Here is a 25,137-nt window from a genome sequence, read left to right on the forward strand (position 1 = left end):
TTGCACAGTTATTTTGTTTTGGGAAGGTAATGCCTTGATCTTGCAGAGGACTTTTATGCTTTTGCTGAGTGAAATCTCAGCTTTTGGGTGACGTTATCAAAGGGCTTTTGCCTGGAAGCGTATGCAGTGTATGCCTTGAGGCAGTGTGGAGCCAGGGAGCCCACATTAGTCTTGTTTCCGCAGTGTATTCAGTGACATTTCTTGCAGGTCACATTTTGTGTACGACACCTTGGAAAATCTCAGTTGAGCCACGCTTGGCCAGGGCGCATCGAGTTTACTCGGTCCCTAACTGTCCATCGTTGACAGTGCTCAAAAGATTTTCTCTTCAGTGTCTGTACGTTGGGATCTGTGTTGTTATTGTGTACACAGGGCTGTTTATGCATTGCATTGTCAGGTGAAAGTGCCAGGAGAGCGCTACATTTTGTATGCTACCTCAGTGTTGAGGTGTTCTTCACTTGGTTCAGGTGTCGGATCAAGGGGCTTTTGCCCAGATTTTGCTTGAGAGCACTTGGGTTACTGTCTGAGACCCTCAGATGCCTTTTATCCCCTTGGAAGAAGGGTGATTGCTTGGGATTTGTCCCATTTTCTGTTGCACGTTTGTGACAGGCTGAAGTGTCTGGAGCCTCTTTTTTTCAGTGAACAAAACAGTGTATGCCAAGTGGTTTATGCATATTAAATCAGTGCAATACCTCATCTGAGGTGGGAGAAGTGATCAGGAAAGCAGTGTTTTGTGCCTTGTCAGCTGATGATGCACTGTTAAAGCACTTGTGGAGCAGCTGCAGCATTCTGAAATTACTGTTTTTTTAATGCCTATTTGAGCACGGTACAGTGTGTCAGAAGGTACAGTAACTGGAGAGAAATTTTCTGTTGTGCTGCAGATTTTCTGACAGTTTAAAAAAAAAAAAAAAAAAACCAGCACTATTGTCAGTGCTCCTGGCTCTTGATAGAGCAGGTTTTTTCTGAGAAATCAGAATTTTATTCAGTCTTTCTTGACTTACAGGGAGCCAGGTACTTTCCTTATCTAATATGGCATCAGGGGGAAGTGAATCATCAATTCTGAACATAAAGAAGTTGGAAGGGGCACACAATTATGCATTATGGGCAGAACAGTGTTTGAATGTACTTCTGCTTAAGAAGATTTCTAAGCCCATAAGAGTGAAGGGTGTCAAGCCATCTGGGATGTCAGATGATGAATGGGAGGAGCTAGATCTGTCCGCATGCTTACTCTCAGTGATTCTCTTGTGTACAATGTTCAGGCTGAAAAGACCTCTTATGGTGTATGGCAGAGGCTAGCAGAGTTGTATGCCCAAAAGAGTTCAGCCAGTAAGGTGTATTGGTTGAAGAAGCTGGTTGATCTTCGCATGAAGGAAGGTACAGCTATGACCTCACACTTGAGTGAGTTCAATGCCATCTTTACACAGCTGATTGCACAGGGGTTGAACCTTGATGAGGAGTTCAAGGCTACTTTCTTGTTGTGTACCCTTCCTGAGAGTTGGGACACTTTCAAGACCACCTTGTCTAATTCGAATGTCACTCTTATATATGCTGATGTAGAGAGCTCTCTCCTCATGGAGGAGATGAGCAGGAAAAATAATGCGGGCAGCAAGTCTTCAAATGCTTTGCAGGTACAGGAAAGAGGCAGGACTCAGCAGAAGGGGAGATCTGCTAGTAAGTCCAAATCCCGAAGTCAGTCCCGTGGTAAAAAGGATATTGAATGCTTTTATTGTGGCAAGAAGGGACATGTGAAGTCTAAGTGCTTCAAGTTTATATGGGATCAGAAAGCCAAGAAGGCTGAAGTAAAGGATGCAGGCAGTGGAAGTAAAGGCAAAGGCAAGGCCAAGGTAGATGACTTGGATGCAGTGAATGTTGCAGCAGAGGACAGTGACAGTGACAGGCATGAGGTATTATGTTCTTCTGCTGTAATTGCACATACCTTGGTTATTGATGGCCATGACATGCACACCTGGCTCTTGGATTCAGGTGCTTCTTTTCATGTTACTCCTCATAGGGAGTGGTTTACTTCCTACACAGGTACTCATGGAGTTGTTCACCTTGGGAACAACTATGCATGTCAGATTGCAGGGATTGGCAGTATACAGATAGTGTTCCCTGATGGACGCACATTTATGCTTGATGGTGTTCGCCATGTGCCGCAAATCAAGAAAAATCTGATTAGCACTGGCTTATTGGATGACAGTGGTTACCACACCACATTTGGGGATTCCAAATGGGTGATTACTGATGGCCAGGTTGTAGTGGCTGAGGGTTTTAAGAGTGATACCTTGCACCCTCTTTATGTTTCCAGTGTGGGTAATCATGTTGTTGTCATAACCGAGCTGCCAAAGGTTTCATTGTGGCATAGCCGGTTGGGACACATGTCTGTTAAAGGAATGCAAGAACTATCACGTTTGGGTTATCTGCCGTCTCTTTCTTTTTCAGATTTGCCTACTTGTGATCATTGCATATTTGGCAAGCATTCTGTGACTCCTCATAAGAGGAGAACTCCCCAGAGTAGAGCACCGCTTGATCTAGTGCACACTGATTTGTGTGAGATGCCACAGTTATCACTAGGGGGTGCAAAGTATTTCATTACTTTTATTGATGATGCCACACGCAGAGCGTGGGTCTATTTCTTGAAGCATAAAAGCGATGCCTTAGATGCTTTCAAGAAGTTTGTCGCTCAGGTTGAGAATCGGACAGGTCGCAGGCTGAAATGCCTCAGATCCGATAATGGGGGTGAGTATGTGTCACATGCTTTTGTGCAGTTTTGCGAAGCTAAGGGCATCAAACAGGAACTCACAGTCCCTCATAATGCATCTCAAAATGGTGTAAGTGAGCGAATGAATCGAACTATTCAGGAGAAGGTTCGATGTATGTTGTCTTATGCTGCATTGCCCCATGGCTTTTGGGCAGAAGCCGTGCAAACAGCAGTTCACATTATTAACAGGTCGCCAAACAAGGCTTTGGAGTTGAAAGTGCCAGAGGAGGTGTGGTCTGGCAAGCCACCCTCATATAAGCAGTTACGTGTATTTGGCTGCGAGTGCTTTGCTCATGTACGCAAAGAACTACGCACCAAACTGGAGCCAAAGTCTTTCAGATGCATCTTCATGGGTTATGGTGACGAAGGTGAAATGGGGTACACGTTATGGGATCCCGTTAAACGGAAGATTATACGCAGCAATGATGTCATTCTTTAAAGAGGATAGTGTACACAAGGAACCCGTGCAACCTGTGGAATACAGGAGGGTTATTTATGATGATGTTGGACAGCAAAGAATGCCCTTTTATATGCAGCAGCAGGCTGCTGCAGATAACCCTGTTCAAGAGGGTATACAGGCTGGAAATCAGCCAGATAATTTTGCCAATGATGCACCACTGGATATGCCAGCAGATGGGGCTGTAGAACAGCCAGATATGGTGGTACAGCCACCCGTCATGCATGACGAACAGGCTGGACAGCAGCCTAATCCGGAACATTTTGTTAGGAGGAGCACCCGTGTACAACGGCCTCCTGACAGGTTTGTTCCAGGAGCCAACAATGTGGCTGATTTTATCATGCTGACAGATTGTGGTGAGCCTTCCAGCTTCAAGGAAGCTATGGGAAGAACAGAGAAAAGGAAGTGGGAGAAAGCCATGCAGTCAGAAATGGACTCCTTACTTCAAAATGATACATGGGACTTGGTGCAGCTACCTGCAGGCAGAAAGGTTTTGCCATGCAAGTAGGTTTACAAAGTCAAAGTGGATTCAAATGCTTTACCGAGGTATAAGGCCAGATTGGTTGCCAAGGGATTTAAGCAGGAGAAGGGCATTGACTTTGATGAGATCTTTTCCCCTGTCGTCAAGATGACTACTTTGAGAGCAGTGTTAGCTCTTGTTGCTCATGAGGACATGGATTTATGTCAGATGGATGTGAAGACTGCTTTTCTTCACGGAGATCTCCATGATGAGATCTACATGAGTCAGCCAGAGGGATATGCTGTTACAGGGAAAGAGCAGCTTGTGTGTAAGCTCAAAAGGAGCTTGTATGGACTCAAGCAGGCACCAAGAGAATGGTACAAGAAGTTTGATGCCTTCATGCAGTCCCAAGGGTATCATAGGTGTGAGACCGATCATTGCTTGTACACCAAACGGGCAAAGGATGGCAGTTTGATGCTACTCATTCTATATGTGGATGACATGCTGATTGCCAGTAAATCTCGCATAAGTCTTTTGACATGAAAGACTTGGGTGATGCCAACCATATTCTTGGCATGCGGATTACTCGTGACAGGTCCAAGGGACTTTTGTTTCTGTCACAGAAGGAGTACATTGACAAAGTACTGCAGAGGTTTAAAATGGGGGGGGGAAGTCTATTAGTACCCCGTTGCCTCCACATTTAAAACTCAGCAGTAAGGACAGCCCCAGATCAGATGATGATAAGGCTGAAATGGCCAAGGTTCCGTATGCATCTGCAGTTGGTTCTTTGATGTATGCCATGGTTGCCACTCGTCCGGATATTGCTTTTGCGGTGGGAGTCATCAGCAGGTATATGGCAAATCCAGGCAAGCGGCACTGGGAAGCAGTGAAAGGCGTTTTGAGGTATCTCCAGGGTACCAAAGACTTGTGCATATGCTATGGCAGGCAAGATGCATTGGTGCATGGTTTTACAGATTCAGACTATGCAGGGAATGCAGATAACCGGAAGTCTACTACCGGTTATATTTTCACATTTGCAGGAGGTGCTATATCATGGGTGTCTCGGTTGCAGAAATGCGTTGCACTGTCAACTACTGAAGCTGAATATGTTGTAGCCACTGAGGCTTGCAAGGAAGCAATATGGCTTACTCGGCTGGTGGGAGACTTGGGCATTACAGGAGATATGCCAGTTTTACATTGTGATAGTCAGAGTGCTATCATGTTGGCAAAGAATCCGGTCTTTCATCAGAAGACCAAGCACATAGATGTGAAATATCATTTCATCAGGGAGGTACTGGAAGACAAGTGACTTGAGCTTGTGAAGGTGCATACTGATGATAATCCTGCAGATTTGCTCACTAAGAGCTTGCCTATAGAGCGATTTGCACATTGCCGCCACATCATGGGATTAGGATGAGACCACTCTTATTTTATGGTCTTGTATACAGTAACTGTATATTGCTGTAATTTTTATTCTTTTCTCCCCTTCGGCATATTGGCCTTAAGGTGGGAGGTTGTTGGGGTAAAGGCACATTGCCACCCCTTTATTAAAGATATGACACCTATGACTGTCTTAAGACAGTCATAGGGGGAAAACCTAATCCTAATAAAACTTAAGAGTTTGTGGTGTGGCTCATCACTTCACACCCGTACATTTGGAGTCCTCTCTTTCTCTCACTCTCTCCCTCTTACCTTCTCCCTTCACATCCACACAAGCACACACATCAGCATCCATGTCTATAAAGGCCTCTGTGCTGAGTTCCATTCAGACACTGGAGACTAAGGGAAGAAACCTAAAAAAAAGGAATCCACATTCTCTTCAACCAAGCTTTTTGTTTAGTATCTCCCAAGTAAATGGTTCTTAGCAAACAAGCTTAGAAAAGGATAGACAGCATACTAGAAAAACAGCGAATCCTATTTCAGCAACATGGGATGTACAGTATAATCTCTTTCTCTTCCCCTCACCAGATCATTCAGGCTGAGTTTGGGGCATCCCCACTACAGCTTTCAGGTTATCACCCACCTATACCAGGTCAGGGGGTACAGGGATTGCACTTTTGGGCACAGCAGATTACCATGGCTAGCATTGTCCTCTTCTATGGCACTATCAGCAGCAGGTGACCAGAGATGCTGGTATGCACGCACAGAGAGATGGTTTGAGCGATTGGGACTTCACATGGATAGCCTCCCTCCCTTCCAATATAGCATTGACATGCCGTTCTCTCCTATCCTGTCACACAAGGTCAACCAGATCATCCGCGAGGATCTTTTACAGCTACACACATTCCGGACATGGTTGGGACCAAGCTACCTTCCAGTGAAGCTCGGCTTCTATAGGGATCATTGTTTACGTATCACGGAGGAGGGTTTTATTGACCCACTGGGATATACGCAGATCCACTTACCCCCCTCACTGAGGATCTCTATTGGGCAGTTTTGAGTCTCTTCAGATAGACTATGCATTGAGGGCAGGGCAAAGGGCCTACCCCGGGAGAGGCGCATATGCACATTACGTGACATATAGGAGGTCGAGTCGGAGGAGCATTTCATTTTCAGGTGCATAGTTTACGATGAGATCCGAGGACGCTTCTACTGCCTCTTTAGAGATAGTTCTGGGGTGTTGTCCCAATTTCTCTCCTATATAGACCAGAGATGCTTGGCGGCTTTCATCCATGAGGCAGCCAGACACCGCAAGCGTCTACTTCTATCAAGGAGACAGGAGCAGACCTCCTCCTTGGTAGACCCTTCTAAGAGCTCAATCACAAGGTTCTTCCAGCTAGAGCATGTGGACCCCCATACTACGAGGCCCCGACATGATCCGGATCCAGAGCCAGCAACACGACAACTCATACAGAGGGCTGACGCGCAAATTACACTTGGGGAAATCCCCTCTCTGTTCAGAGTAAAGGATAGACAGCATACTAGAAAAACAGCGAATCCTATTTCAGCAACATGGGATGTACAGTATAATCTCTTTCTCTTCCCCTCACCAGATCATTTAGGCTGAGTTTGGGGCATCCCCACTACAGCTTTCAGGTTATCACCCACCTATACCAGGTCAGGGGGTACAGGGATTGCACTTCTGGGCACAGCAGATTACCATGGCTAGCATTGTCCTCTTCTATGGCACTATCAGCAGCAGGTGACCAGAGATGCTGGTATGCACGCACAGAGAGATGGTTTGAGCGATTGGGACTTCACATGGATAGCCTCCCTCCCTTCCAATATAGCTTTGACGTGCCGTTCTCTCCTATCCTGTCACACAAGGTCAACCAGATCATCCGCGAGGATCTTTTACAGCTACACACATTCCGGACATGGTTGGGACCAAGCTACCTTCCAGTGAAGCTCGGCTTCTATAGGGATCATTGTTTACGTATCACGAAGGAGGGTTTTATTGACCCACCGGGATATACGCACATCCACTTACCCCCCTCACTGAGGATATCTATTGGGCAGTTTTGAGTCTCTTGAGATAGACTATGCATTGAGGGCAGGGCAAAGGGCCTACCCCGGGAGAGGCGCATATGCACATTACGTGACATATAGGAGGTCCGAGTCGGAGGAGCATTTCATTTTCAGGTGCACAGTTTACGATGAGATCCGAGGACGCTTCTACTGCCTCTTTAGAGATAGTTCTGGGGTGTTGTCCCAATTTCTCTCCTATCTAGACCACAGATGCTTGGCGGCTTTCATCCATGAGGCAGCCAGACACCGCAAGCGTCTACTTCTATCAAGGAGACAGGAGCAGACCTCCTTCTAAGAGCTCAATCACAGGGTTCTTCCAGCTAGAGCATGTGGACCCCCATACTACGAGGCCCCGACATGATCCGGATCCAGAGCCAGCAACACGACAACTCATACAGAGGGCTGACGCGCAAATTACACTTGGGGATATCCCCTCTCTGTTCAGAGTCAGGGCTCAACCAACAGGGGTAACTCTAGCCCTTGTTAGGCGCAGAGCTATGATCAGGAGACGACACAGGACCATGCCCACGAGCAGCCGACATCACTTTATCGCCGACTTCATGCTTCCGTTGTATCATCCACCTGGATGACCTGATGAGGAGGAGGAGGAGGATGATGGTGATGATGATGATGATACTGATGTGTAGTCGATCACTTTGACATGACTATGTAGTACTCAACACTAGCTTTTTGCATTTTGCATTTTGCATTGGTGTGGATGCTCGTTTATTAGCTCCTTTACTCAAAGGAGACCGACCGACTCGAGGTGTCGGCCTTGATGCTGACCATCGGATACAGAAATCCAAAAGACCACGACCCCCACCATGACAAGAGACAGCTCGACAACTACAGATACGTGACATCTTTGCTTCCTATCGGAGAGAGACCACAATTCCTGGATATGTCCTCGGAGTTTTCACACTACACACCAGAGTCTCGTGAGAGCTTTGAGAGTGTGCTTCTGAGTTTTTAAGATCATTAGCTTAGCTTAGCACTTACCAAGGGCCATAGCGAGCCATTTCTTGTAGACCATGGCAGCTTGTATGAGCTATTCTACTAACTGTACTTTGTCTCATAGGCCTGTGAGACCTCCCGAAGACGTTAATACAACTTCCTTTCTTTCTTTCTTTCTCTCTCCCCACGCACGGGCGACGGCAACCATTTCCGCCACTTTACTTGAGCAACAGAGAGCCAATTAGGCTCTCAACATCAGTTCAACTAGTTTAGACACTACCACCTTTGTTACCTCCACCTTGAGAGTACAAGAGCATGGTATTAAAAGTGCATGGCGGACCGGACGAGATCCTACCAGAGATCACCTCTTGCGATACGATTCAGGGACACTTGGGCCCGGCTAGCAGCACTGCACAGGCACACATCCCTACAAGAGTCAAGACCATCCAGGTATTTACATGGACAAAGACCTCGCTCCTCTACAGGCAAAGGAGAGGCAAGCCCTATTACTGCAGTGGGATGCTGCTCGTAAGGAGGGGAAGTGGGCTGTAGTACACGAGGGTTGACCGGACCTAGGCGAGAGCTCATTGCCACACCCAGATATGGATGCGTGTTCTATAAGACCGACAGGACCAAGACCTTGGCTTATACCATTTGGAATTGGAATGGCACCTTATGGTCAGAGCCAAGGAATTACTCGAGATCATACAAATTACTCGAGATCATACACACAACGAGAGATTGTTTTCTATACAAAGATTCGTCAAAGCCCAAAGCGCCTAGCACCACCTGTCTATGGATACACATGGGAGTCTTCCTATTAGGATGAGACTAAGAAAAGTGGGGGAGTACGTGGATCCGGTGGAGTAGCAATTCTATATGAATCAGCCCTCACAAGAATGATCACTGAGGAGAAACGCAATCCACACACTAGATTAATCTGGATCTGCAACACATCCTCTACAGATATTTTCATTGCAGTCTACTCCTTTCCTCCAAAGACATCGCATTTTGCTAGGGAGCTTTAGGAGGAAGGAGAGACATCTCCATACACTGTCTAATACCACAATATCATGGATTTTTCAAGTTGCGGGAAAGTCGTCCTCCTTCAAGACTTGAACGCTAGGATTGTCAACTACCAGGTACCAACCATTGATTTTCAGCATGACTCGATATGTTGCTTGAGATCCATATACATAAGGCGGGTCTCTCATGAGTATCCGAAGATCGTCGATCCCTAGTCACCTTGTATGGGCACACATTTATTGATATAAGAAGGATACATGATCTGATTATATGCAATGGTCTAGAGAGATGGCCATCCTCTGGTGGGCTTACGTGGTTCCCTAATGGAGGAGGAACTAGCGTACTCCACAATATCATGGGATCCCCTACCTTCACTTCCTACATCACAGACTTCTCCATTCCCCACAAACCCCCTAGAACTGATCATACCTACCTATTCTTTAGTTTATCCAACCCCTTACCACCATAAAGCACATCACATCCCACTTATACTACTTACCAGAAGATTCATTTTGACCATACACTAGCCCCTGCCCATGCCACCTGCCTCTCCTGTATGCTTGAGGACCTTGACAATATCCCACTTCTAGAGAACAGAAACATGTAGGCCATCTTCTCCCGGTAGTAGTGATGCCCTATGGGCCCTGGTATGTGCTTTGTAGGCATAGTTATAGGCACTTTAGTGTTTTAGTGCCTTTTATGCCACATAGGACATTTAGTCCTATGTGACACCTAGGACACTTAGTCCTAGGGTCTATCTTCATGTACTTTGTACTTTCATTTCCACTATTCTAGTTGACGTGACAGCATTCAGCTCCTGGCTTCGACCCTTATGCTTGCTTCCACACTCCACGCACCTACAGTGGTATCAGAGCTCCTAGTACCTGCTCCCCTGCCCTTAGACTTGCATTGCTCCCAGCCATCAACAGCTCGAGTCGTGTGCCATCCGTACGACTGTACGGACGTTCGTACAGATCCGATACATGTCCCACGTCGTTCCATACAGCTTCACGCCTTCTACCAGATGCCCGTTTGATCTCCTTGCAGTTCCGCGCCATTCGTACAGTGGTACGTAACTGTGCCATACCTACGCCATACAACTGTACCTGATGCAATACCTGCATCGTGCAGCCTTCCGTACAAGCGTACCTACAAACGTACCTGCCTTCTGTACAAGCACACCTACTTCCATACAAGCGTACCTACAGGCGTGCCTGCCTTCTGTACACCTATACCTATAGATCAGCTGTCCGTACAGCTTGTACCTGCTCCGTTGCTTCGCACATGCGAGTTCCGTACCTATTTTGGCATTGGATATGAACCAAGTTCTTGGTTCTTGCTTGCTATAACCCTTTTTGGGTTTCACTGCAGTCATCTACAAACATTTGCAGTTTCGGGGCTTTTGCAGGACATTGGCAAATTTGGGGTTTTCAATTCATTTCCCTTCTTTTGGTTGCAAATTCTTGCAAGACATTGGAGCCTTGGGATTTGGATTGCAATTTCTTGTTCAGATCGTAGGACATTGGGTTGATAGCCTTAAGGCTTTTGTGTTTTCAAGTCTTTTATTTCAGGGTATCCCATTTGCAATGGTTGGCAACAATCATGATTTATTTGGCATTCTTCGTGAAGATGATAAGTTGGATGGCATCAACTATCCAATGTGGTCTTATCTCATGAAACATATTCTTGTTGCAAGGCATTTTTGGAATATGTTTCTGGGGTTGATCTGATGCTAGCCAATCCTACACTGGCTGCCCCTACTGTTGGTCCCTCTGCAGAGGGTACCCCTCCTGATGCTTTATCCTCTAGCACCCCTGTTGCTACTCCTCCAACTCAAGAACAAACAAGATGGGATGCAAGAGATGCAAATGCACATTCCTGTATTGCTTTGTCATGCAAGAGAATCATTATTCCACACATCCAGTCATGCAAGACAACAAAGGATGCTTGGGACAAATTGGCTTCTCTTTATCAGATTCGCAATGAGGCACCTGTTGCACATTTAAGAAGGAAATTGCAGGAAGTCAGCATGAATGAAGGTGACTCTATGGATGCATACTTGACAAAGGTCAAGGACCTCATGGAACAACTTGCCAATATTGATGAGGTGGTGCCAAATTCTCAGCTTGTCAGTACCACATTGACTGGGCTGCCAGATACATATCAAAGGTTTGCTACAACCCTTTGACTAATGGCCATGGGTAATCCAGACCACTATTCCTTTGATCAGTTAGTCACTTTGCTTTTGCAAGAAGAGCAAAGTCGTGCTAATAGGCAAGCTACTATTCCTGATCATGCATTTGCTTCACAACAAACACAAAAAGGCAAGGCTTCCAAGCCTATGGGCAAGCCTAAATATGCGCCTAACAGTGGCAATTCCTCCAATGCATCTAAAAATACAGCAGATAAGTCAAAGAAGAAAAGATGCAACTATTGTTGCAAGCTAGGGCATGAAATTTTAGAATGCAGGAAGCGCAATGCTTCAGAGAAAAAGAAAGCAGGATTGACAGTCAATGCCTCACATGCAATTAAATCCCACTAGCCAGCAAACGCCTCACATGCACATGCTCTCTAGGATGACTTGGGCTGTCCATTGCTCTTTTGATCCCTCCAAAGTTGATGCATTCCTTACTGCTAATGATGCTCAGTCTATGTATTTTGATAGTGGTGCTTCCAAGCACGTCAAATCTTGCGGAGGGTTGTTTCATTCCTTAGCTAATGCACCTCGAGGGGGGACTGTCACATGTGCTAGTAATGCTTCCTATGCTGTAAAAGAAATTGGAGATGTGCAGCTCACATCCATTTCAAGCCACCCTGTCACTTTGACAAATGTTCTTTTTGTGCCTGGAATTGAAGTCAACTTGATTTCAATTTCAGCAATTGCCACTTCAGGTTTTAGAGTGATTTTTTATGGATACGAACGCTTGGTATGTGATCTTCGTGATGACAATGCCATAGTTCTTACTGGCACTTTGAAAAAGGGGCTTTATCACCTTGATGATCACTCAGCTGCACTCTCTATTGAAGCATTTGCTATTTCAGATTCACAGCTTGCTGAAACTCATCTTTGGCATGAGAGAATGGGTCATCTCAATTATAGAGCTCTTGCCAAGTTACATTCACAGGGCATGGCAAATGATGTACCTCAAACTCACACAGTTTCCAAACATGTGTGTGAGGGTTGTCTTTTGGGTAAGATGCATCGGTTTCCTTTTCAAAAGAATTGTCCAAAATTCTCACAAAGGAAATTGCAGCTAGTGCATAGTGATGTCTGTGGCCCAATGAGGACAAATGCCATTGGGGGGTACAAATATTTCATGACTCTCATTGATGACTTCATAAGATATTGCTGGGCATATGCTTTAAAAGCCAAATCTGAAGTGTTCTCATGCTTTCAGAGGTGGCTGAATATGGTTGAGAATGAATCGAGATGCAAGCTTGTCACCCTCAACACAAATAGGGGGGAAGAGTATATGTCAAAGGAGTTTGATGCATTTTTGTCTTCACGGGGCATTGTCCACTCATGCACTACTCCTTACACTCCTCAGCATAATCCTGTTCTTGAAAGGAAGAACAGGTCCACTATGGAGATGGCCAGATGCATGCTTAAGGCCAAGTCCTTGCCTAATAAATTATCCTCTTTCTTCGACAAGGCAAATCACCGGAGTGACAATAGCACTTGTAAGACAACGGGTCACATCACAGAGACTACCGAGGTAGAGGGATGGACCCAGACAGGCCGAGTGACACATTGTTGTACTTTCTCTCGACGCCAGCCCTTGCCAGATCCCAAGCCACCATCAGACGAGCTCCTCTTGTCTCTCTTCAACCGCCCCAGTCGTGTTGGTCCACAAATAGCATACACAAGTTCAGCCACTCAGGGACAGGTGATAGATTGATAGACAGCCATGGAATTCTCCTTGGTGTTTGCTCTCCCTTTGTGGGTTTCTCTCGCAGCGACAGCGTGATGTTTCTCATCACAGGCATCAGCCTTGGGTAGGGGTGCCTATTTTAGGGGCCCCACCCTTAGGTTTCATTGTATCTGGTTTCTTTTTAGTCTCATATACCATTTGGTCTTTTGAAGACTATTGAAAAACTCTCTCTCTCTCTCTCTCTCTCTCTCTCTCTCTCTCTCTCTCTCTCTCTCTATATATATATATGACTTTATGCCCTCACTACCTCTTCCCCCTTGACGCTCTGATGATGAGGATGAAAGTGTTGTGTAGACGATCATCATTCTGCTGAGACTATGTAGCACTCAGCGCTTATCATTTTGCATTTTGCATTCGGCATTGGAGTGGATGCTCATTTAGTAGCTCCACCCACATAGCTACTTGTATCAGGATTTTTCACAGTCTCATAGACCCATCGGTCTTTTGAAGACTTTAATAAACTCTCTCTCTCTCTCTCTCTCTCTCTCTCTCTCTCTTTGCAAGGCAATTCTATGAGGGCTGAGAACCTGCACTAGTCGAAAGCATTTGATCCACCACTTGCTCTACAAGAACCCAGGTGTTCTTATTTCCTCTTTTAAAGATATTTCACTTGTTGGTGATGTCCTTCGGGATGATGGTACTTTATTGCCTTTTCCATTGGCAGCTAGACAATATGGATTGGGAATGCATTACAGGCCTTTTTGACATTCCCTCTCTCAGATGCTTTCTTCTTTCTTACCGGTTCCCAGATTGGAGCTCACAGATCGGCTTTCACTCTCTCTCTCTCTCTCTCTCTCACACACACACACACACACACACAATAATACATTACAAGTTGACATCCAATATTTAAAATTTGGAAATTATTGATAGATGAAACACTTCCTTATGAGTCCATCATTCTCCATGTTCTCGAAGAATTATAGAGATAACTCATCAAAGCAGTTGCAAATCCAACCCGATTACAAAATCAAACCTGAAACATACCTCGAACAAGGACGCATCAAATTTTTCCATATTTCTTGTGTCCCCTACACAAGGCTGCGGAGACCAGAAATATCAGAATTAGCATTGAAAGTTCCTTAATCATATGCTGAAACATGAACATTTGGCATTCTACATACACAAAATGTCCTCTCCCTGCAGGCCATCTTTACCAAATACTCAACCGTACAGAAAGCATTTCGAAATCAATCTACACTAGAAAGTCAGACACAATTTATTACAAGATAAGAAGAGCAGCTTGGACTACCTACTGATCTTGCAGGTCAGCAGCCTTTTCAAAAGAAAGAAGTAATACTACACAACAAAAACAGCAAGTTTTAACTGAGCCTCCAATAGGTAAAAACAGTCCAGGAATTTGATACGTTATTGCTTTCAAGTACCTCAATTTTGTTCATATTTTCTTCACCAAAAAGAGCATGGGCCTTCTTTACATCGCGTAGAAGAGCACGCATTTTAACGCCTCTATCCATCAATGCTGCTACTACAAGCTGCCCTGAACAAAAAAAGTCATGCATCAAAATGCCAAAACCAAGTAACCCATTTTGTAAGTTAGCAAATTGTGCTACAATAGCCCTCATGCTCGCAGTTCCTTCCCTGCCCTAAGTGAGCCTTCTTCTTCACAACTGAACGTGGCATCATCATAGCAATGTCTCAGCTTGACACAGACAACCCCCCGCTCCCCAAAAAAAAAAAAAAAAATCCACACAACCTTTCGCTTATGTTGATTTTAAGGACCTTACTGACCAAACTTGCTAATCATGAATATGGACAATACAAAAAACCAAAAGTCTATCATGCCAAGCTGCTACATTGAGTTGAGAGTTGAAATGTTGCCTGCTTTAGATATTTTCTGTTTTGATGTTTAAATATTCGTTGTTCTGGTGTTTACTATATAATGCACACATATGGGCAAGTACTAAATAGGCAGACACATAGAATAGATTGGAATTTTTTCGTAATCTTTTTGCAAATGCTATGAATGTTAAGGTAACAACTTTTACATACGTTGTTGAACTTTCGAGGCTGCTAAAATGGATGTACCTGTATAAAGTCCATAAGATGCCAAAGCATAGGCCAGAAAACACATGCGCAAGATCTTGCAAACCAGTTGGGCAGCTGACAGCAAGAAATGGATTCATTGATTGAAGCAAAAGAGCTTGTAGCAAACCTTCAGAAAGAGGAGCTCCTAGATATAGGGGAGGCCAAACAGACAGGAGACCCAGCTACTATGGACAGCATGTCAATCCTAGATGCAAGATCAGATCTAGTGTTGATAAACATAATAACATAGCCATACCTCTTCAAAGCGTTGGCAAATAATAGAGAGACTAAACAGTGACATCTCAAATTAACATGTGGATCAGATGACAAACGAGACAGCGAAATGTGCAGAGAAGGCAATAGCAATGGAACAGCATGTTTCAACGAAGTGCCCTGCCTACTTTCACATCAGTGTAACATGCAACGGTAATCTGATCGTGTAATTCACAGCAAGACCTTCTTTAAACCTTTAGTGAGGAATTAGCGTTGTTTACCATAGAGAGAGAAAGGAGATGAGGGTAGAGAGAGAGTAGAGTCGACAACCGATTGGGTCCTTGTACCCACTGAGGACCCCTCCCCCAATCACGGGAGAATTTGCTTTATACTTGGAGAACTGAGAAATACAAAGAACACTCTTCGAGAGAGCACGGAACGCGCTTCTGAAGCACACCAATACCGAGACCTTGATGCTGTCCACACTCACGATGTAGGACGCTTCTGCAAGGCAAGGGAGAGGCTTGTGCTGTCCACCAGAATGCAGGGTTACTGCGTGAGTGAGAGAGTGAAAACTAGGAGTGATAGATCCTATGACAGCTGAGAGATGACTGAAATAAAGAGCTGAGAATGAGCTGTGTAAAACTGTGAGAGAGAACTGAAAAGAGCTGCTGAAGCAGACCCCAAACCTTACTCCGTTCGCTGTCCCGACTCCCCGTCTAATGCGCTGCGTGAACACCTTCCCAGAGGGCTGAACTGATGCCAAAGGCTGAGGCTGGTCAAAGGGCCACTGGGGGTGAGTGTCAAGCTGTTCAGAGGGGGCTGAGGAGGAGCTGTAGGAGGCTGAAGTGCTGGGAGAACTGAATGAGGAAAGAGGGCCTGGAGGCCCCCTATTTATAGGGCTTTTGGGGCTGGTTGGATGGCCCCATAAATGGCAGCCCTAGGCCCCATAAATGCCAGCCCTAAACCCCATAAATGCCAGCCCTAGGCCCCATAACGGCAGCCCTAGGGAGGGGTGCAGGGTAGCCTATAAAGGCAGCCCTTCCCCTGCCATTCTCTTCAATTGTAGCAGCCCTAAGGGGGCCCAGAAGGGCTCCTATCCTAGGCTGGGTATCCCTAAACCTAAGATGGAAACACTACCCTACCATTCTCCAGTGGATACTAGTGAACAAGGACTGATCTTTTAACTTGACCTAAGGCTGAGAGACTGACTTACGTAGCTTGTGCCTGACTGTCCCTGGACAAGGGCTCACAAAGGGGTCACAGCATACAACAAAAACTCCTATTAGGGAACTATTACACACTTGTCGATGTAGCCAGTGTATCACTTTGCACCCAAGTGCAGGGGTGCATGTGACATTCCCTCCTTCTGAACTTGGCTGTAAGTTCATTGCTTCCAAGTACTCCGCCAATATCTGGGGAAACTCCTGGAAAAAAATCTTCGTCCAACCACACGGCTTCATGGGTACCTTGATCACGGAACTTGGTGTAAAACTCTCGGATCCTGCGTCCTGACCCATGCTTGAATTTATGAAGAAGGATCTGTTCTGGCTGCAAAACTTCAGCTTCATCAAGAACTTCAAGTTGTTGCTCATCAGAAATCTTTGAAAGAGGACGTCCAAAATATGGCTTCAACCAAGCTACATGAAACACATTGTGCATAGTCCAACTGTCTGGAAGGCGTAAATTCATTGAGACATCATTGATCTTCTAAATAATAGGGAATGGTCCAAAGCTCCTGAAGGACAGCTTAGGGCATACGTAAATACACCCATTGCCCCTCTTTATACTAGACATCTCATGTAGATTTGTTAGCCTAGAGCGTATACGATGCTTGAGCATTGGTGATGCGGCTTTTCACGGACTCCGTAATCTTTCCCATTGATTTGGTGGTTTAGTTGGCTTCAAGAGATGGAAACACCATCCAAGTGAGGAGTGAGGTAAACCGTCGTCCAAACGCTTCTTCATAAGGTGTGCGACCAATACTCGAAGAATAGGTATCTTTCAAAATGGCCTGCACAAGCGGAAGAAACTACTCCCACTTTCCCTGAGCATCATGACAATATGATTTCAAAATATCAAATGCCATACCATTATACTTTTCCGTCTCGCTGTTCGATTGCGGATGGAAAGCACTGGACATCTGCAGCTTAGTACCAAAATTATCAAACACCGCTTTCTTGTGGGAAGCCTTGACCTTTTGGCATATCTGACAATTCTAAACATAGCCATATACATCCTTCCGCATCTTTGGCCAATAGAAATAGCGCTCTAACTTCTCCAAAGTCCCGTTGATACCTCTGTGACCACCAGTAAGGGCGTCATGGGCATCGTGAAGAAGCAACTACCGTTTGTCTTTGAGTACACATAATCTTTTCTTATAGAAAAGCCAACCATCCTCTAATGAGTAATGGCCTAGAGCAAACCTCGTGGCTAACTGGAACGGCGTGCCAAATTCTATTGACTCCGCATACTATGCCTTCATGCTATCAAGATCCTTTCCTTTGATTTCGAGCACAATGGCCTGCTCAATGGTTAAGATGGAACCTTTTCAACTGAGAGCGTCGGCAATGAGGTTGTTTTTACCGAGAACATACTAAATCATTCCCCCAAACTGCTGAATATCTAGCTCCACCATTGTTGCCGATTGCTCCATTGTGCACTAGGCATTGTTTGAAGCCACTTAAGGGCTTGGTGATCTGTCTTAACCGTGAAAGTCCGTCCATATAGGAAAGGCTTCTAATGTTTTAATGCCTAGATGACACCGAGGAGCTCTCTATCATACACTGAATAGTTCTTTTCGGTATCGTTAAGCTTTTCGCTGTAATATGCCGCGGGCCTATCCTCTTGCTGTAAAACTGCCCCAATGGCGACATTAGTAGCGTCTGTGATTACCAGAAATGGATCATCCCAAGAGGCAATCTTCATAACTGGTGCTGTCGTGGCCAACCGTTGCAAGTCATGGAAGGCCTGCAAAGCTTTGCCTGTGACTTGAACTTTTTGTCTGCGTTGCCTTACACCCTTTAGTAAATCTATAAGAGGGGTTGCATATGTTGAGAAACCCTCCATGTGCAAGCTGTATGCTTGACACAAACCCACAAAGGATTGAATCTCCTGGACCGTTGTGGGGACAGCCCAACTTGTGATAGCTTGGATCTTCTCAGGGTCCAATCGAATCCCTTGAGCACTAATGATGTAGCCCAAATACTGAATTTCTAGCAATTGCGTTGAGATATAGCTGGTTATCACGTAATAACTGTAGGGCACATCGCACATCCTTAATATGCTGCTCAACTGTAGCGGAAAAGATAAGGATATCATCGAGAAAGATGAACAGGCACTTCCTGATATACTCTGCAAATACACGTGACATCATCTTGTTGAATGTTGGTAGCACATTCTTCAGACCAAAGGGCATGACAACAAATTCGTAATGAGCTCGCTCTGTTCGAAAAGCTGTCTTTGGGATGTCAACTTCAAAATCTGAACTTGATGGTAGCCACTCTTGAGGTCAATCTTTGAGAAAAATTTTGCACCTTTGAGGCATTCCAAGATGTACTCGATGCAGGGCATAGGAAACTTGTTGCTTACTGTAAGCTAGTTGAGTACTTTGTAGTCGACACATAGTCGTGCAGACTTATCCTTCTTTGCCACAAATAGAAGGGGTGCAACAAAAGGCGAAGAAGAAGGTCTAATAAACCATGCGTGCAATAATTGAGATAATTGCTGCTCTAACTCCCTCTCCATAGACTTGGAAAGTCGATACGGGAACTTACTTGGAGGTGTCGAGTCCGAGAGTAGATCGATGCGATGGTCTTCCGGTCAGTTGGGAGGAAGCTCAGGTGGTAGATCATCCTGGAGCATGATGTCTTGGAACTCTTGGAGTAGATCCACCATTGCTTGCTCTATCGGAGGAGCGACTTGAACTGCAGTGATTTGGCACAAGTGCACACATGGCACCCTTGCGGGCGGCGCGACCTATTGAATATGAGAGATTAACGGAATCCCTGGTATGTTCCAATCACCGCGTATCACAACGGACTTAGGTATACCTTTCACAATCGTGAAGGTGTCTTGCTGCCAATCAGGCGTCGAAACATGCTCATGAAACCACTGAATCCCGAGGATCATGTCGCACCCCATCAAAGGAGTCTGAATAAAATCTCACGTAAATATGGCCTTCTGAACGAAAAAAGTAAAATGGACAGCCTTATGCATGATGTGTGTACGCAAGCCGGGCGTGAACCCATCCACTGCAAGCTTGTGAGACACCAAGGTGCACCCCACTGTCTTAGCAAGCTGAGGGGAGATGGCATCTTCTGAACTTCCCATATCGAACAGGACAATAAGCTGATGCCCATTAGCTGTGCCGTACGCTTGAATGAGCGCCTTCTTTTGATCTGAGAAATCGCCCTCTTTCTTACCTTGAAAGACCACCGTGGAAACGGCATTCAAAGCAGGGAAGATAGCATTTGTAGCTGAGGATGGAGGCAGGGCTGGAAGAGCCAATACATTGGCGACGGACGAAGTAGGTGCTTTCGCAGCCTTTTCGGCAAGACACTTCAAACAATCCTTCTTGCCGTGCCCAGCAATGTGGTGGCAATGAAAGCAACGATGTTCTTGGTGGTACCACTTCTACTCCTCGGCCTGTAGATAGCCTCCCATAATACCCGCTTTAGCCTTCTCATCCAGAGTCATCTTTGGCTTGGACTTCTTCGTTTGACCAGAAGCCTAGCCGTCTTTCTTTTGGAACTGATGGTCCTTCTTCTGATCCTTACCTGCTGAGTTGTTTGACTGTTGCGGGGCTTTGGAATCTTTTTGGACCTGCTTAGGCTTTCCCCCGTTCAGCATCATCTCTTCATTCTGTGCGAGAGTCAGTGCCTGCTCATAATCCGACGGGTCAAAGTTTCAAATGGTAAAACGTATGTTTGTGTCCATTCCTCGAATGAATTGCTTCATCTTGGCATCTCCGTCACACCCAACTGTTGCACCAGAGTGATGACCTTGTTACTATATGTCAACATAGGCAAAGCATTCTGGAAAAGACGAGAGAACTTATTTTCCAGGTTAAAGCATATATTGGGGTGGGAGGAAATGGGCTTTGAGGTCAGCCACAAACGTTGCCCAAACGAAATTCTTCTTAAACGTTGTTGGTTCAGTATGCTTACTAGCCCAATGTTGCCACCAGGTCACTACCTCACCCATAAGATGAGGGGCTGCGAGGTGGACTTTGTCTTGCCCATCTTGAATCCGCGCTAATGGAAAGTGAGCTACGAACTGATGAATAAATTGCAAAATTGCTGAATGGTCACCCTTACCATCATACTTAACAAAATTTGGAGTGGACCAAGTGAGTGGTGTTACCTTTGTTGATGACAAAGCTGTGGCGGTGACGGCTGCTGCGCTCAAACTTGCCTGCATAGCAACTAACATCTGTTTGGAGAAGCATCGCCTCTCGGTCTAGCATTTGTTACCTCTCTGTCTGGGCGAGCTCTGCGTGTCGCAGTGCCTCCTCAATTTTTGCATTCCTCATGCATCAACAAGAACAAATTTTCAAAATCTGTGGTTCCTCTTTCTTCTAGCGGCTTTTCTGCTTCTTTTTCCTCCAAACGTTGTTTTGTCTGGTCCAGCTGTCTTCTACTTTCTTCTAGCTGGGATGAATGTTCTTCGAGTTGCTGCAAGAAGACCCGATTCTGCTCTAGAAGATTCGCCATCACTTCTTGAGCACTTAGCGGAAGCGTAGCTTGTTGGTAGTCTTTCTCCTCTTCAAAGTCTTCGAGGTTGAAATCTTTTCCTGACCCTTCCATGGCGCTTGATTGTGTGTCCTTTTCGGATCTCAACACAACCATACACTCGTGGTAGTCAAGCTGGATAGAGACCGAAGCTCTGATACCAATGTAACATGCAACGGTAATCTGATTGTGTAATTCACAGCAAGACCTCCTTTAAACCTTTAGCGAGGAATTAGCATTGTTTACCATAGAGAGAGAAAGGAGATGAGGTAAGAGAGAGTAGAGTCGACAATCGATTGGGTCCATGTACCCACTTAGGATCCCCTCCCCCAATCAGGGGAGAATTTTCTTTATACTTGGAGAACTGAGATATACAAAGAACACTCTTCGAGAGAGCACGGAACGCACTTCTGAAGAGCTCACTGTGCACAGGTATAGCAGACCCAAAAACCTGAGAGGCAACAACGACGAATACCGCGACCTCGAAGCTGTCCACACTGACGATGTAGGACGCTTCTGCAAGGCAAGGGAGAGGCTTGTGCTGTCCACCGGAATGCAGGTTACTGTGTGAGTGAGAGAGTGAAAACTAGGAGTGATAGATCCTGTGAGAGCTGAGAGATGACTGAAATAAAGAGCTCAGAATGAGCTGTGTAAAACTGTAAGAGATAACCGAAAAGAGCTCCCGAAATAGACCACAAACCTTACTCCGTTCGCTGTCCCGACTCCCCGTCCAATGCGATGCGTGAACACCTTCCCAAAGGGCTGAACTGATGCCAAAGGCTGAGGCTGGTCAGAGGGCCACTAGGGGCGAGTGTCAAGCTGTTCAAAGGGGGCTGAGGAGGAGCTGTAGGAGGCTGAAGTGCTGGGAGAACTGAATGAAGAAAGAGGGCCTGGAGGCCCCCTATTTATAGGTCTTTTGGGGCTGGTTGGCTGGCCCCATAAATGGCAGCCCTAGGCCCCACCAATGGCAGCCCTTGGCCCCATAAATGCCAGCCCTAAACCCCATAAATGCCAGCCCTAGGCCCCATAAAGGCAGCCCTAGGGAGGGGTGCAGGGTAGTCTATAAAGGCAGCCCTTCCCCTGCCATTCTCTTCACTTTTTCCAGCCCTAAGGGGGCCCAAAAGGGCTCCTATCCTAGGCTGGACCTAAACCTATCCCTAAACCTAGGCTGGACCTAAACCTATCCCTAAACCTAAGACGGAAACACTACCCTACGGTTCTCCAGTGGGTACTAGTGAACAAGGACTGATCTTCTGACTTGACCTAAGGCTGAGAGACTGACTTACGTAGCTTGTGCCTGACTGTCCCTAGACAAGGGGTCACAGCATACGACAAAAACTCCTATTAGGGAACTATTACACACTTGTCGATGTAGCCAGTGTGTCACTTTGCACCCAAGTGAAGGGGTGCATGTGACAATCAGGAAGATAATTATGAAGATCAGATACCAAGGCAGCCTTTCTGATTCCTGAATTTTAAAAATTTTCAGGCAGCACTGGTCCTTCAATTTCTTGCAACTACTGATGGAGCAACAAAGTGTGGAATCCATTAGGCACAATTACCACACGAGTGTAAAATGAATGGCTCTTGTTGTACTTTTACAACAAGAATTTGCTTCATAAACTTACGAGTTAAGGGGGTGTACGTATATTTGATATTTCACCTTTTCAATCCTAAGCCTCTCAAATAAGGATATGCCCACTTCTTTTGGATTGCAGTTCACTTTCAGCCCAGGCTCCTGCTGTCACATGCATCCCCAGTTTATGCACATACATATTTCTTCTAGAGCCGTAGTGTACCATAGACTCCAATTCCATCTGTGAGACTCTATTCATGAGGAGATCAAGGGCGGAGGCCATACAGTAGACTTGCATGAAGATAGAGCAACCCACAGGCTCACACAAGTCTACAGGGGTTGACATGACAGCAATGTGGAGTAGACAGTCAGCAGGCAGGCCCTGGAGAGCCACAAGGCTGTACATAGCTCCAATGCAAGGGTACAACGCCTGCAACCTAAGAAAGGCCACACAGCAATACTGCAGGCTGCCACCAGAGGACACATACAGGGCAGGAGAAAGCTCCACATGCCATGAAGGAGGTCTCCACCAGAGGCACAACCAACCTGCAACTGCCAAGTGGCAGGTAGCCAGATCTTTTCAGGCAATTGGCCTTCTGAATTCGCCATGGGGGTTCCTGGATGCGACCTTAGGGTTTGCACACATGTACTATGTGGACGAGTGTGTGCGTGAGAGAGACTGAAATGTATCCAATCTTCCAAATGTTTAGTTTTACTTAGAAAACTAATTGAGAAACTAGAGGACGATCAGAGAGGGAGAGAGAGGAGGAGATACAAGGACGAAGAATAAGAAAAACAAGAACAAGAAGACAAGGGAGGAGTAGAAGGAATGGAAGGAGAAGGAAGGGCAGAAAGACAAAGGGAAGGAAGATCCTTAGGAAGAAAATTGAAATAAAGATGAAAGTAACAAAACAAGATTACTTTGTAACCTGTTGCCATCAGCACCCAAGTATAAGCTAACATCCTGGTTTCACAAGATTCGAGACTCTCTTAAATGAACATATCCCTAAGTTATGAAATCCAACCAAGACAGGAAGAACATTGGCACAGAGAGAGAGAGAGAGAAAGAAAGAAAAAGAGCGATTTTATTAGAGTCTTCGGAAGACCGATGGGTCTATGAGACTGGAAGAAAACCTGATATAAATCACAGTAAGGGTGGAGCTACTGAAACGAGCATCATCACCCGTGCTGAATCCTAAGTCTGATTATACATAAATGACTAGGGGCTGCTCTCGGTTGGGGTCTCTCCCAACACACCATGCTCCCTCTATGCCATGGTCGGGGACCCCCATGGTGGTGGTCACAAAGGTGATCGCCTCCACCATGGGCGTCGTAGCGGTGCTGGTGCTATCTCGCGTGATCCCTCGTATCCAGATGTTGAGAGAGAGGGGGGGGGGGGGGGGGGGGGGTTGGGGAACTATGTTATGCTATATTACAACAAATGCAGCCCAACCTGAAACTATGGAGACTTCAAACAAGAAAGAAGAAGGAAGGAGTGTGGGTGGGCAGGGGGGGAACGCTGGGAAACATAAAGTAGTACGAGACCAAATGGCATCCAAAATTCATAAAACCTAAAGACTAGAAAGAACGTGGGCTTTCAAGCTGTCTGTCAATGATCCTGAACATACCCAGCAAGAGGGAAAATGGAGAGCAGGTTACCTTTTCTGGAAAAAAAAAGAAAATGGAGAGCAGGTCCGGTGCACCTCTTAAGCAGCCTAGAGGAGAATGCAGCAAAGGGGAGAACTGGAATCGCAAGGGGGATGGCTGGTGAACGGCAAGGAACCACAAAGGGGAGCTGGAGACAACCTCTCTAGGCCGTTCCTTATAGAAGAGGGGTGGGGGTTTCCCAAGATAGAAGAGGGACAAGGAACTGAGAAGGGACTGGCCAAGTGGTGAGTGAAAGAACAAATATGTCAGCAAGTGTTGAGTGAGCGGACTTGAGGGGATAAGTGAGGAGACTTGAGAAGGGACTGGCCAAGTGGTGGGTGAAAGAACAAATATGTCAGCAAGTGTTGAGTGAGCGGACTTGAGGGGATAAGTGTTTGGACTCCGCATGATAAGTGGTGCAGGAGGGCCCAAAAGTGAAGCATGCATTACAAGCATCCCAAGGGAATCTCCACATTACAAGTAAACTCTCCCAAATCTCGGTCCCCACTAGTCATGGAGACCTTTATGTTTTGGATCTTTGCAAGGATCACATTTAAGTTAGTGCTAATACAGAGCATGCATGAAGTTCAATGTGACCACGAGGAAAGGTAGTCACAAAGGAGATTAAAGAGAAGGAGAGGGGAAGGGGGGAGGGGGAGCTGGGAAACATCAAAGCAATACGAGGGGAGGGGGGCAGGGGGAGCAGGATGGCTGGGAAGCATCAAAGTAGTATGAGAATGACATACAAAAACAATAAAAACCTAAAGACTAGAAACAAAGTGGGCTTTCAAAACTGTCTGTCAATGATCCTGAACACACCCCATCCAAGAATATTTCTGGTTGGCAAGGTTTTGAGGAACTTTCAAAT

General features: G+C 45.8%; 1 protein-coding gene across 2 annotated transcripts in view; it reads right to left on the bottom strand.

Annotated features, from left to right (window-relative positions):
- Positions 1-25,137, bottom strand: part of LOC147902922 (uncharacterized protein At5g02240-like) — a 55,465-nt gene that overhangs the window by 27,490 nt on the left and 2,838 nt on the right. The window contains exons 2-3 of one of the 2 annotated variants that reach the window (XM_087373316.1): positions 14,441-14,553; positions 14,043-14,096 (exon numbers count right to left, since the gene is read on the bottom strand). In XM_087373316.1, coding sequence (XP_087229442.1) covers positions 14,043-14,096; positions 14,441-14,553 — 167 coding nt within the window. The remainder of the gene's footprint in view (positions 1-14,042; positions 14,097-14,440; positions 14,554-25,137) is intronic. The other variant, XM_087373317.1, reaches the window with a different exon arrangement.

This window comes from Dipteris shenzhenensis, chromosome 4 (genome assembly GCF_047967505.1).
Source record: "Dipteris shenzhenensis isolate YYH24624 ecotype China chromosome 4, Dip_SZ_1.0, whole genome shotgun sequence".
NCBI classification, from domain to species: domain Eukaryota; kingdom Viridiplantae; phylum Streptophyta; class Polypodiopsida; order Gleicheniales; family Dipteridaceae; genus Dipteris; species Dipteris shenzhenensis.